This window comes from Chrysemys picta, chromosome 13 (genome assembly GCF_011386835.1).
Source record: "Chrysemys picta bellii isolate R12L10 chromosome 13, ASM1138683v2, whole genome shotgun sequence".
Taxonomy (NCBI): Eukaryota; Metazoa; Chordata; order Testudines; family Emydidae; genus Chrysemys; species Chrysemys picta.
The window spans coordinates 49,426,183-49,441,174 of record NC_088803.1 but is presented as its reverse complement, the minus strand read 5'-3'; the positions used below and the strand labels follow the sequence as shown (position 1 = coordinate 49,441,174).

Sequence of the window (14,992 nt, the reverse complement as noted above, 5' to 3'; positions counted from 1 at the left end):
AGCACCAGTTTTGCATGCATCTATAGCAGTTCTGGTCATTAGTTGGGGAGCTAGCCATACACTCACCAATCTGTTTCACTGTAGATTTTGTAAATCGGCAAGAATAAAAGTCAGGGACTTGATGGAAATTTAGTAACATACATTAATAAACAGGTATAAGAAACTAGCTACATGGCTAGAGCTACATAAAGATCTTCACAAGCAAGAAAATACTGGAACAGACCTAACTTGATATCTTTAGATTATGAAGCCCTGTCTAGAACTTTTAAACCATTATGAAATACAATACTGTTTAACAAGGCTTGTGTCCATGCTAAGCAAGTTTTAAACCAAATATAGCTATAGAATAGTGCTTGGATGCTAAGTAATTTTGAATGTGATTCATCAATTTACCATAAACTATGAGCCACATTCTGATCTCAATTACCCTGATGTAAATCCAGAGTTAATCCAAAAACAACAATGTTTAACTAAGTTCCGGATCTGCTGCAGGGTCTGACTTTATTCACACAGCAACAGTGTAAATATACTTAAGTGGTTTCACCAACGGTTTCCAAAAGCAATTTCATTTCAGTGCTCACGTGAACAGGCCAAAAGTTAATTTCTTGAATGTTACTGTTGGAGGAATTCCAAAACACATTTTCCTTCTGTTATGCTGAGATCATAAGCACAACCCATGAAATGGCATCAATAATGAGCACCATTCTGAGATCCAAACACACCAGTTGGGGCTCTATGTATGATGGGGCAAATGTCCATTTTGCTCAAAGCCTGGCAAAGACATTAATTCACTTTTTTGTTGAAGCATTCCATCATTCCCATCCTTTCAAACAGGAAAAACTCCTGGCACCGTGACTTCCAATACTGGCTTTAACTGCCCACAACAGTTAGGACATCAACAGCACTAGGCAATGCTGTGCAAATAGCGTGTTATAAAATGTTGCAAGTGTCCTGAAGCTAGCAGTAGTAGGGAGCACTTACCACGTTACCAAGCAATGTCAGCATAATGGGGAAAAGGTACACACATTAATAAGGTTAATAAGTGTACATATTTTATTTAAGCTGTCTCCATATTCTTGAGCACACATTTACTGTCAAACATTTGGGTCACTGATTCTATTACAAGTCTACATTTCGCTGTCAGCGTAAGCATCATTCAGATGCTACTAAGATCTGGTTAATGTACCTGTAGCTATTTACGCTCACAATCTGTCTGTGTATCAAGCTATTTTATTAGGTCAATGGCATAAGCAATCTTGGGTTTAAAATATCCCTTTCTCAGATTACTTGTATTGAGTACCGATAAATAGCAAAAAGCAGAAACTAACACATCTTAGGGATTTTGTTTTATAAGACACTTATCACTTGTGTTTGTGTGACCTGTGCACATGAAAGAATATGGAGACTGGCTTAGTATTTGGCCTCCTAATGGGTAGGCAGGCCCCTTCGTACCTTGGTGGCCAGATGAGATACCCCCATGGAGAACTCATCAAGCATTTTTCCCTCTTTCACCTAGATGAATCAAAAGGTCAGTAGTTAGTCATGAAACAAAATGGTGTCTACAGCTTAAAACAGGACAGCTTGTGCTAACAGCTAGAGACAAAAGTTAAAAACAAGCTAAAGTATATTTGACTCAATAGACAATGAGGTTAAGAAAATAAAATATGAAGTCTGCTGCTACTAATGGGCTGATCCTCAGCTCTTCACAGTTAGTGGGACTCTTTCCACTGACTTATTTGGGCTTTGGCACTATTACAGGAAACTTGAGAACTGGGGGAAGAGTGAGGGGTGGGAAAAACACCCCACACAGATTTAAAAAACCTTACTGCATGGCCATTTATAAAGAATATGTTTTACTGCATAAAATGGTATTCTCAAGAGACTGAAAACAAGGCACCTATAAGAATGGGTTCCAAGAAAATAGGTTTTTATCATTTATACAAATCTACTGGAAACCTTACAAAAGTCTTGATATCCTTGCCTCCTGGTCATTTGGAGCCCACTGGAATTTAGTTTCTCAGCTGGTGTAAAACAATCATCCCAATACAAAAGCGTACAAGTGACCTGATATAGTTACACATGGGCCAGACTGTCACTGGCTGCTGTCAACTATGTAGAAGATAATTTTATTTAGAATAAACTAACGAAGCATTGCCCAAGGGCAGTTTGCCATTATTTACCTTAGCTAGTGTGCAACATCCTTCACTACAGCAGTCTTCCAACACATGGAAGTCAGCTACAGGAAAAGCACCCAAAGAAAATGTACTGGCTGCAATATACTTTGTATTATAAATTACCCTATTTGCATCTATACAGAATTTACCATCTCTACCAAAACAAAAATCTTGATAAGAAGATTCATTTCTGTAAAAAGATTCTATTCTGGAAATGATTCAGGGTCACATTAGAGAGTGGAAAACTCCATATAAAAAAAGACAATGTAATGAGTGTGAGATACAAGAGGACTGATTTACTTGGGTGATAGGCTAATTTTTTCAAATCAGACATGAATCCATATTCTACAGTGCTGGTACTATGTTCCCCCATGAAACAAAAATTAATGTATTTACCACAACAGTAAAAATAAGTATGTTTAGGAAAAGATTTATGGGTAAGTAGATCATCACATTCTCATACATGAAGGCCTAATTATACAAATTTTGGGACTGATCTAAAATCTGTAGACGTACAGGACAAATTAAATGCACGTCACCTGGGAAAACGCTATAACAGCGGTGTTACACATTAACAGGGAAGGCAATATTTGGCACATTATGGAGACTATGATGAAAATAGGTAAAATTAGCCAGCACCACTCACTCAGAATAGCTGCTTAGCTTTCTTTTTTTGCCAGCTGGATTACCTGGAGAGCACACATAGCATTCATCCCTGGATCTACAGCTGAAGTGTAAATAACTATACATGTGAGGAGACAGGCTTTTACTCCTGCTTTTGATGCTTTAAAACTATTCTAAATTCCAGTAAACAATATAGCAATAATTTCAGAAGTGACACTAACAGTTAATCTTTTCCTGGTAAAATGACTAAATAGGATAAAGATTGAGTATATTCTGTTTTAGGAATACAGATAATCCTTGAGATTAGCTGATTAAGACAAGGATCTAAAAAAAATTAAAAAAAAATCAAGAACATATTTCTTTTAAGAACTGTCTGCAATCAGTTAGAAACCACATTACTGATCAGATTATGTTAACCCTTATGCATATGCCTTCAAGATGCTATTTGAAAGGGAACAGTACTAGCAGTCAGAAGTGTGACTTCTATGAAATTAAACACTCACTAAGGTAATATTACTAATCAAAATATTTGCTTATCACTGACCTCTCTAGCCAATTAAGAGGTGCCATGAGGGACTCTGAATGGAGTCCCAGCCACTCTTCCATCACAGGAAAGAAGATGGCTGTAACAGGGCATCTCATGAGAAGGAGAACCAAGCAAGAGAAAATGGGGATCTCTCAGGATTGATTTTGACATGAAGCCCGTCAAAATGAGGACAGTTTTGTCACTTGAACATTTATTTTGTAATATTAATATTGAATTATTTGGCATTTTCCCTCTGCTATTGGGCGAGGATATGTAAAATAACTGAACATGCTGTCAACAAACTAACTCCTTGTGGCAGGAAAAAACAAAAATGACTTCCTCGGTAATACGAAAATACTCTAAGTAATTTACTCATTTCCAAAGTTACCTTTTCCTGTGCAGGTTTGAGAACATTTTCATTTAAAGTCTGACCTAACTCTGATGCCTATTTAAAAGCAAAACAAAAGTAAAGTCAGTTATATTTTCCTTCATAAAATACAGCCAACATTCACTGCCAAGAAACGAGCCTGCAGGAGACTCAAAGAACATAGGACAGAAAAGCCTTAAGCTTTGCCTCATACAAGCAACATAGTGAGCTAAAAGCACACACAATGCAACACTACAGAGAAAGTGCTACAAGAAAAAGAAAACACAGATAAAAGGTAATAAAGGCTGCTTAAAGTTCCCACAGCCCAAGAAAGGTCTGTCCTTGAACTGGCACAAACTTTCAACCAGCAACAGCCCAGAAGGCAGGCCGCTTCCTAAGCCATGAGCTTTAGCAAATATTTTGAAAAACTCTGAGAACTGTACCCTTCCTTACATGTTCTTGTTAATGGGATTATCAGCAGACACAGGCCTTTTCATCAGGAAAGAATATTAATTCTTTCACAATGAAATACTCTCTTCCTGTGATGCAGGCAATGTCATCTATTAATAACCAATTCCCTGTTTCTAGGCAATACACCACAGTCATACCCACGTGAAAGGATGATTAAACTATTTTATGGCTTAAGCGTCTCTCTCTGCTGAGATGTGCAGACATTCTAGGAGGAAAACTGTAATTATATCTAGGATAGATGCATAGGCTGCTGTACTTTAGAGAGGAGGTTTACAGCATGCGAATCCAGACTGTAAGAGTGAGGAAGTCACAAATGAGTTTGGCAGGACAATATTAAAAGGACAGAGTCACTTGGAATTTTTTGTAACGGTTAAAATTACTCCTTTTCTCACTGTCCATAATAAAACAATCTTTAACCAACCCTTGGGTGACAAGTACACTACACTGATTAGTTCTTGAAGAGCGGCTTATGTGCTAAGCTGCTGCCATTTATTCTCTTTATAAACAAGTATTTGCAAAAACCCAAAACACAAAAATCCCCACAGAATTCGAATCAGCCTATTTTATGCCTATCCAATTTATTGTCATTAAAAGGTATAATTAACTACGGTTAGTGATCAAAGAATATCAAATATGATGCTTAAGGGAGTAATGGATCACTGCAGATATCAGGGAGGACCCTTTTGTACAGTAACAAGGCTGCACAATTTTGCAGATGGATATAGAAAGGGGCGGTGGGGGACACGGTTTTGTCTTCTTTTGAAACATTGGGTATTGGCCACTGTGAAAGACAGGATATCAAACCTGATACTCCTATGGTGTGATCCAGTACAACAAACACTATATTCCTTCTGTGGGGGCTTTCTTACTAAATTCTGGCTTCAAATGGCACTCCAAAGCTATCCTGTATATACGTCATTCCTGAATTCCACATGCAGAAGGAAAAACGGTGCAAGTCGCATGGCTTGCAGTACAGAATGTTCTCTAACATACCAGAGGGCAGAACTGGCTCTTTTTTACTAATTAAACCAATTTTAAATAGGCTTGAAGAGACATTACAGAACGATGCAGACGACACTATTAAAAAAAAATGACTGACTTAAAAAGAGGAAATAAAGAAAGACAGCTCAAGAGCAAACACACATATCCAGCACGAACGGTGACAAAAAGCGCCCATGCAGGTGATTATATGTGAGTGCTTTACCGGCTCTGGCTGCTGCTTGTAGCCCCAAAACTTTACCCAGACAGCACAAGAGAAAGAGAGCAAGGAAGGTAGAAGAAGCAGCTTTTAGCAAAAAAATTGAAGCATTTTTCAGGCATGTTAAGTCGCATGATCCTTTTCCAATTCCAGGCTCTACTGACAAGAGAAATAAGGAGCAGAAGTCTGTTTAATGTCCAGGGGCTAAACTTCATTACAAAATACATGGCCGCCACAGTTCAGAGTCAGCCAGATTCTAAATGTGTGCTATAAAGCAACCGATCAGGTTGTTAATTAGCAAATTTGAGCTATCATTAATATGGCTGAAGAAGAACAATCTGCTAAAGTGCTTGTCAGTAGATCTGATGAGCTTCTACATTTAGTTCTCTATATTATAAAGATGTACCCCCACACTAAATGTAATAGTATATAAAGAATAGGTTTCAAAATGGAAAATTATATGTAGAGGAAGACCTGCATAATACTAAACTTTTCTCATTCAAGCCAAGCAATAAATCTCTCATGGCTTTTAGCTAGGGTTCAAGTTGAAGTACTTCTGAGCGACGTTTTCTTTGTTAATCCTTCAAAAACATATAATGTTAGCCTATAATGTGAGACAATGACATACTAGCAGCTGTAACTCCCTGCTGACCGTCACGCCTTCCCATGCATTTTCCAACCCTGTTTTGAACCATGTCCCATGTAGCTCAGGCTAATGCTGTACATACGTGAATCACAGTTCAAGAGCAAGACTCTTTCATGTACTATAGATAATCCTCTCCCAACCCAAAACATAACATTAATCATATTCCTTGGGGAATTCAAGGAATAAAGCCAGATTTTTGCTTTCCAGCTTGGGATTTTCAAAAATGTTCTACAAAAACAGACCATGTTTATGTCAGAGCTGTGGGCAATTCAGGTCTGACTGTCCTCACTTTAATCCTAGTATAAAAACAAAATATGTGTATATTTGAAATTGTTGCCTGTTTAAACACAAGCATCTTAATTCAACAATATTATTCGATGTGCTGTTGTTTTCAATTCATGCAATGGAATGAGCACATGCATTCTATTAAAACACCTACTTACAGATCACACACAAAAATTAGAAGCATACATTTTAAGGAGATCCTTAAGTTTCTCAAAAACACAATCATAACAATATTGTATGGCATCAAACCATTCATTCATTAAACAGTTTAATTTCAATAGCAAATAAAACTACACCCATTATTTATGTGTACTGTAAAAATGTCACAATCCCTGTGGGAGTAAAACCTAATATGTAGTTTTTAAGAGACAATATCCTAGCGTATAATTATACAGATGCAAATATGCAGCACTGAGGATACACACCATGGTTTCATAAGGACCAGATCCAAGACATCTTGTACTACTGATATAAAGAGAATTGGTACGGATTCCTAATAAGCCCGATTACTGTAAATGACACAGAGCTACTTGTTTTAATCACCTTTTGAGTTGCTTGAGATCCAAATTTGGTAGCCTGTAAAATGGAAAAAAAAAAAATTGTTTGTTTAGATCAACTTGACTTTTTCTCCCTAATAAATAGACATGGTGAGTGAAATCCTGGTCCCAGCTGAAACCAATGGGAGTTTTGATATTGACTTCAATGGCATCCAGGATTTCATGCTCTATTTCTTAGAACATGTTTAGCTTTAAAGAAAGTACACTCCGTCCATCCTTCTATGAAGGTATCAACTGTCTATAGAAGCAAACAAAAACTGGGATTTTTTTTTAAAAACATTTTCACAAAAAAGTTTCTCCCCTCATTTATTTTAAAATATTGACTAGCTCTAATTGTAAGTCGATAGCTACTTATATAATCCCCAAGACATAGATATAAAACCATTTGCCAAAAGGGGGCATAAAGACAGGGGAAACACAGTAGCCTAGTATTGCCAGAAACTCCACTCTCAGAACTCAGAATTCTAGACACCTCACCGCCATCTTTCCCTGATGTGCTTTCTAAGTAAATCAGTCTGACTTTATAGCTCAGAGTAAATCTACTGAACTAAAAAACTGAAACACAAAGCAACTGACCAAATCAAGAATGTACATCTCAGTGCGAAATTTCTGCAGAAAACATTAACTTGGCTTGACTCAGCGCTAGTCCACACCATTGCCCCAGAAAACAAAGCCCCTTTAAACAAAGAATGGTAAATAAATGTTAATTATTCTTCTCTTGATATCTATGTGCAGTGCTCCAATTATTTACAGAAATGCCTGACCAAAGCGGTGTATGCATATCCAAAAATAAATACGTGGAAAATACAGGAAGTAGGACCAATGTCCAAAATATGAAATTCTCATGAATCCATAGGAATGAGAGGCCTAAAGCAGATGAGAATGGCACAAACTGTGCGGTGGGATGGTTTGTCAAGAGTTGTTGGCACTAGATAGTAAATTACATTTAATTCTGTGGTGGGATGTCTGAAAGTTTGGATGTATAAGGCTTTGGTAGCTTGATTCTAGAGGCTCTTAGTCAGGCACCTACCTCCAGCAGCTATTTCCCTTTCAGTGGCCAACTTAATGTGGCTGAAAGCTGAGAAACTCTGCTGGAAGATGGAGATCCCATGAGACAATGGGGAGAGGGTGAGGACAGGATTTAGGCCCTTTGATCTTGTAGTGGTGGGAAAGGGGAGAAAAGGCTGGAACATGTTTATAAGGTGGTGGTCACATGGCTGGTACTTGATATGGTGTGGGACAACAAGGACTCCTACCCTTTGATTCAGGCTGTTGAGTGCAAGGTCAAAGGGATCACAGCTCATGATTTAATCATTACCATTAGTGAAAATTATGCACACAAAAGAAGGCAGAGACTCCCAAGGACGGATCAAATGCCTTAAGACATTTTTAGCTCTCAACCACGGGTCTGTCAGTCCTCAAACTAATAATTCTTCCTTGTTCTACTTCATTCTATCTGCTTTAATTTCAGAATGTAATACTGCAATACTATCTATCTATATATATGGTATACTGCTCATCACCATAATTCTGAAAGATGAACAAAACACAAACCCGTCACCGCAAAACAAAAATCACAATAGAATATAGCTTTTTTTGTTCAAAAGAACAGCATGCAAACATCTGGAAAAAGGTATGCTAGAGCTCAAAGGGAAAGGAATGGAACATAAGCACACTTGCTAACATGATTATGCCTCCGTAATGTTCCCCTTCATTGTAAATGTAGATGCAGTAGCAAGTGTAGTTTTTAGAAACTGAACTAAAAAAACTGAATAGCTTCTTATGCACTGTGCATATAAATCTGCATACAAAAACCTGTACCGAAGACCATGCACAGCTTTGCTTATACTTAGTACATAAACATTTCCATTTTTTAAAATTATATATACACACCTCTACCCCGATATAACGCTGTCCTCGGGAGCCCAAAAATCTTATTGCATTATAGGTGAAACCACGTTATATCGAACTTGCTTTGATCCGCCGGAGTACGCAACCCCGCCCCCCTGGAGCACTGCTTTACCGCGCTATATTCAAATTCATGTTATATCGGGTCGCGTTATATCGAGGTAGAGGTGTATGTATATAGGAAGAAGGAGGACATAGAAGTCAGGGGTTCAGCTTACAATATGGAGCATTTATTATTTATTTCAAGATAAATCCCTGTGAAGAGGCCAAATCAAGCTAACAGAATCCTTATACCACTGCAACAATAAGACTGAAATAGCTTCTTGTTTACTTACACCCTCTTTAGCTGCTGAGGCAAACTTGCTTGCTCCAGTTGTAAAACTGCTCCATCCCTTTAAAAAAAAAAAAATAGAGGAGGAGGAGAAGGAAGCTTAATTTAACATGTAATAGTGAAACAAAGTCAATATATTCTGTGGCACATCCTGTCCTGTAGCCATAAGAGATGCCCACTAATTGAGACAGATTTGCTTGTGGCGAAGTTCCACTGAACTGTAAAAAAATACTGCGGTGAATTTCCCTTGTTCTCTTGTGCATTCCTATACTACAAATCCTAATGATAATGACTGTAACATGAACAATCCTGAACATGGGTTAGTCTAATGGAGAAACAACTTCATAAAGCTTTGGTTTCTCTCTAAATACAAACATTTTCACAATGACAGTAACAGAAGACAAAACGTTGGTAGAGCCCGAATGAGTACAGGACACATCAAGACTAGTTTGTGTTTTATGAGAGTTAAGATCTGGGGGAAAGGGCAAGGGGCAGAGTGAAACTCAGGTATAAGCCTGGAAGAAGCTGAAAAGGGAGCCAAGAGCCAGTGCATTCAAACAAAACAAAAAAAGGATTAAGGGGCTCATAAGCAGCAGATGCAGATCCATTATTGATTTTTTTCTTGTTTATAAGAAAGCCTAAAACAACTTCTGGTTGTTTTTTTGGCCTTATAAATATCAGGAATATAAAGCCTTATTTTGCCTGTTTTTTTCCTGGAGAGCTCCATCAAGTTCAGGAAACTCAATCAGTAGTTTTCTCAGCCCTTAGTAATAGTGTGGAATCTATAATAAAGATTTTTTCCTCCCAGTTTTTTGTCAGGCATTTAATAAGGAGCTACCAAGAAAAAGGGAACAGTTTTAAACATTCTCATTAAACTTTCTTCCTCTCTCAATTGTTCAGTTTCCAGTTCCTTGACACTTGTGATATAATACTATTAGTTACCCAGTCCTGCAGAATCTTTCAATAAAAACAAGACGACAAGATTTGAATTTCTAATGTAAAACAAACTAACAAACAGAAAAAAAGCTTTGGCATACTTTTCAGGCCTGCTTTATACACATTATAAAGGGACACAGTTTTTTTTCCTTTGCAGGTCACCTGCAAGTAAATTTGTTAAGCTATGGAGCTGCACTACTTCCGTACTGCTTAACAGCAGCTGCATGGATCAGATACACCCTAAAACTGCCCCATATAGTTGGCATGTCACTTTTGAAGCATGGATATTCCAGTGGTACATGGACACTTGTGAGCATCTCTGCAGAAAAGCTGAAAATAATACCAGAAAAGGTCAGGGTGCTTTGCTCATCATGCTTTCCACTGAATTTAGCTAGTCTATAAAAGAAGGTGGAGGGTCTATACTCGACAGTCCCTTTAAAGACTCCAGTGAAGTCCCTTCATTAGTAGTCTCACCTTGCTTTGTTTCATGCTGATAAATGGAATGACAGTGATGGTGCTGATGGGCAAACGGCAAGATGGTATTTCTTGTAATTCTGATGTTAAAAGTAGGCTCACAGGAAACAGACAACCTAAACTGATCTCAGCCTAATCAGCATCAACTACACAGCAAATTATCCATCTAATGAGTAATAACGGGGGGGAGGGAGGGAGAAGCCTTACATGTGTATTTGATTTTTTTAGGTTCATTCCTTTCATATATTATAAGGAAAATTGTTTTCCTCGATCGGATGAGAATTCATGCAAATTAAAAACTTCAATCGCTTTGCAAAAGGTGTTTATGTTTAAGCTGCAGTTTGTGTGTTTAGTCACAAGAGGGCATTTTAATCACTAGTTTCAATCAGATCACATTTGAATAATGTCTGACAAAGATTTAGATCAGTGGCTCTCAACCTTTCCAGACTACTGTATCCCTTTCAGGAGTCTGATTTGTCTTGCGTACCCCCAAGTTTCACCTCACTTAACTCCTTGCTTACAAAAATCAGACAGAAAAATACAGACGTGTCACACCACACTATTACTGAAAAATTGCTGACTTTCTCATTTTTACCACATAATTATAAATCAATTGGAATATAAATATTGTACTGACATTTCAGTATATAGTATATAGAGCAGTATAAACAAGTCAGTGTCTGTATGAAAAATTTTAGTTTGTACTGACTTACCTAGTGCTTTTTATGTAGCTTGTTGTAAAACTAGGCAAATATCTAGATGTGTTGATGTACCCCCTGGAAGACCTCTACGTACGCCCAGGGGTATGCGTACCACTGGTTGAGAACCACTGATTTAGATGGTACGGCAGTATTTTACTATAAAAAAACCTGAGAGATACATAATACAGGTGCTTGTGAATTGTGCCATTTATAGAATTTGATATATAATGTGAATACTAAACATTTTTTCACCCATCTGTGAACAGCTTTTCCCATGACCCCCCACCCTTCTTTATGGTTCTGTGCCATATAGAACTTCTACTCCATTCCTTCCCCATATTTGAAAAGTACAAAACTGTATTTGAAGGATGGTGTACAGATGAATGGAAAAGTAAGTCTGAATGCCTCTACACTAGGTCATGGTGCTGTAATTAAATCTTGCATAGACCATGCAATAAACTCTAAGAAGCAAAACACCTAGGCATGTGTCAAATAGGAGAGCTGCAGACCCAAGGAAACCTTCCAGACCTGCTAGAATTATCTCTGATGGGAGCATCAGGTAACAGAGAAGAAACTAGGAGCACAAAAAAGCAGCCACAGGGAATGGGGCAAGGAGGTTTGTTGGTTTCACTTAAAGACGTAACCCATCTAGGAGTTCCATGAAATACAAATAAGATCTGAGCAAACTGACTTTTGCGTGTTCCTAATGCTGAAAGTAACCATTTGCAATGGTATTTGACTTCTATACTTCTGTGGCTGAGTGGAGACTGACAACAAGAGAGTGTTGGAGGGAAAGGAAATAAGAATACTATATACTCTTACAAATATGAGCAATCCCTAAAGCAAAATCCAAATCTCCCCACATTTTTCCTTACATCAGGTATCACCAAACTGTCTATTTATACTCCCATTGCCCATCACTAGGACATCTCTTGGCCCTGGTAAACAGTTTGCTACTTGTAGTTGCACATTCCTTTCCAATAGTAAAGAGGTCAATTCTTTTAGCGTTAAGAAGTTCACGTTTGGAATCCTGTTAGGACTGCCTCCACCTGTTTTTTGACCAGCATTTTAGGCTTAATGTGTTGGCGGAGTCAGGACTTTTGATCAGATTGCTTTGAGAAGACACATAAGTGTCAACAACAGAAATAAACAATGTTCCTCAAATGCACATGCATTGCATATTTCCCAGTTACAGCTATTAATTTTCTCTCTATTCATATTTCCATAATCTGGGCTACACATACAGGAACATACTGCTAACAGTCACAGAAAGCATCTCCTTACCGAGTATAGCGAAGACATGGCATTATTGAGGAAGTCGTCATCCTTTTTCGGAGGGTTGACTGTGTTCCCAAATCCCACATAGCGATTCTCTTGGCCACTAAATCACACACCATCAGAAAACAATTGTAATTATTATGGATTTCATTAAAACTATCAGACCGAAAATATAAATACAAGTATATTGTAATATAAGTACAAGTATAAATACAAATATAAGATACAACTGAATTTTTGTTTCTTTGTGTTAAAGATTTCCATACACCTGGAAGTAAAGGATTGGTAGAATTTGCATCAGCAGTGCAGATAAACTGCGTGCTTGACTCCCTCATACAGCTCTACTTCTGCACCTTGTTTCTAACATGTAAGAACACCACTACACAATTATGTAAAGCTAGTGAATGTGCACTGCAGACAAGAAAGCCTCCTTGCAGATTTTATCATCTCAGTAAAGCTTCTCCTGTGGTATAATAAATCAGTTAGTTACTTCAGAGCTGTGGTTTCTTTTTGCATACAACTCACTGCATTAATTGAAGAACCTAGTGGTAGCGTTATTAAATACCTGAGTTTCACACACTTTGCTCTAGGCAATTGAACCTGAAAGCTTCATAGACCAGGAGGCCACCATAGTGATAAAGCTACTGTCTATATTTGACTCACAAGCCTCAGCTTCACTGCACATCAAACCTTCTCTTGATACATAGGAAAGAAAAGGCCCTTTTTAATGCTTTTATACCCAATCCTTTGTCATGTATTATCACTTATTTTACACCCAGTGAGGATGTGACCATAGTCTGGTATGGCCCAATGGATTAACAGAGCCATATGTAAACTGACAGAAAATAATAAGGCCTTAGTCTAGGGTATTCTGAAGGGCTATGACACACAATGGTTGATATAGAAGTGTCTAATTTAATAAACATTACTTGCAAGTCAAATAACTTTACCCTTGATAGGAGCTGAAATCATCGTTTAACCAGTCTTCAAAAGCTTTGTCAGAAGAACCAGCTGCATTCTGGGATGGTCCAGCAGATCTAATCAAATGAAAGATTTTTAGAAAGTTAAAGTACATGAAGCATAAACAAACAAATGACTTTGCTCATCACAGAAGCTTGTGCCGAAGACAGATCAGAATTTTACATCCATCAGGTGAGAGCATCTGAGTATCTTTTAACTCATGGAGAAAGAAAGCTGTAAACAAGTCCACAAACAATGGTCTTTAGATCATTTTCAGTTTGCTAGCACTTGGTGGTTATTATAGATCTTGCTAATCACAAGTTGCTGGTTCTCCTTGTTTCTAGTTCCTTGTACAGGTAATCCTGGCTCTTTATTGCCAAGAAGAACCAGAAGCACCTGAAAGCAAGCTATGCTTCTACCAGGGATCCAAAAACATCAGAGAAAGAGAAACACAGATACCTTCAGGGACTGGAGCCACCAGCTAGAATAGAGCTGACAGCCATGAAAGGGAGAGGGCTATTAGGGGTGAAGGTGGAAGAGGGGACCAGGTGTTTGACCACGACTGAGAGGGGAGATGGTTCATGCAGCCACAGTGAAGTGTATTCAGGGAAGAAAGGGAAGAGAAAGGACAGGACAGAAGGAAAAAGCAAAAATAGGCAAGATATTTGCTGTATTCTGGACAGCTACAATGCACTAAAGGCTTTCCTATTTTGAATGTAAGGAAATACTGTAGTAGCCAATTGGGAAATTATGCAAGCACAAGTGGAGGGACTGTAGCTAGTACAATTACAATCTGTATTAAGATGTGGTCCACACTGAAGAAAGTTTAGATACCACTGCTATAGGGCAAAGTCCCCGAAGCTTGCCCAAATTCTTAGCTAAAAGATATACAAGAAAAAGATTCAGTGGGGAGGACAGGGTGATCAAACAAACATGCCATCGCTTCCTGTCCAAAGTCAGAGAAGAGCAACTTCACTAAGTTAGCTGCTGAGCTATGGCTGGACATTAAAATGTCAACCCGGAAGACTGAAGCTGAAACATGGTAATAGTAGTAAAATGGTAAATATCTAGGAAACCAAATCTGAGGCAGATAATAGTTCCCCAATTACAAAATGTCTTTGTCATCTGTTTTCTCAGACACAGCTTCCAAAGAAATAGGAGGGTAAAAAACATTAACCCGATCATGGAAATGAAAGTACTTCTACCTTAGGCATCTCATCTCTAGCAAAGAGTGCTGCCAGTGGAGACAAATAGTCTGTCAGCAGAATAAGAACAGCTGACATTCAACTGTCATGCTTGATAGCGAGATCAAACTGTATGAGAATTGGATAACTAGAATACATACCGATGAGATGAAGACAGGGCCATCTTGGGCTGAGGTGGAGTCCAGTTTCTGGCAGGAGAAGTTTCAAGAGACCATTCCTTGCCCTCAGCTAAAGTAGCCACCTAAAGAGGGGGAAAAAGTGTTAAGAACATGGTAAGGTCCTAATTTTCAAGTAAAATGAAAATGTAGAAATAACCTTCAATAGAGTGTCAACAGTCAGTTGGAGCAGTTG

The 14,992-nt window shown here is 38.1% G+C and overlaps 1 protein-coding gene across 28 annotated transcripts in view; it reads right to left on the bottom strand.

Moving 5' to 3' along the window:
• ARFGAP1 (ADP ribosylation factor GTPase activating protein 1) overlaps nucleotides 1-14,992 on the bottom strand; it is a 32,114-nt gene that overhangs the window by 6,111 nt on the left and 11,011 nt on the right. For 7 of the 28 annotated variants that reach the window (XM_065566163.1, XM_065566164.1, XM_065566173.1 and 4 more), the window contains 5 exons: nucleotides 14,782-14,882; nucleotides 13,427-13,513; nucleotides 12,483-12,579; nucleotides 9,092-9,148; nucleotides 6,835-6,867 (listed from right to left, as the gene is read on the bottom strand). In XM_065566163.1, coding sequence (XP_065422235.1) covers nucleotides 6,835-6,867; nucleotides 9,092-9,148; nucleotides 12,483-12,579; nucleotides 13,427-13,513; nucleotides 14,782-14,882 — 375 coding nt within the window. Of the gene's footprint in view, nucleotides 1-1,452; nucleotides 1,513-3,712; nucleotides 3,770-5,366; nucleotides 5,397-6,834; nucleotides 6,868-9,091; nucleotides 9,149-12,482; nucleotides 12,580-13,426; nucleotides 13,514-14,781; nucleotides 14,883-14,992 lie in introns of all 28 variants that reach the window. The other 21 variants (XM_065566153.1, XM_065566161.1, XM_065566159.1 and 18 more) reach the window with 5 other exon arrangements.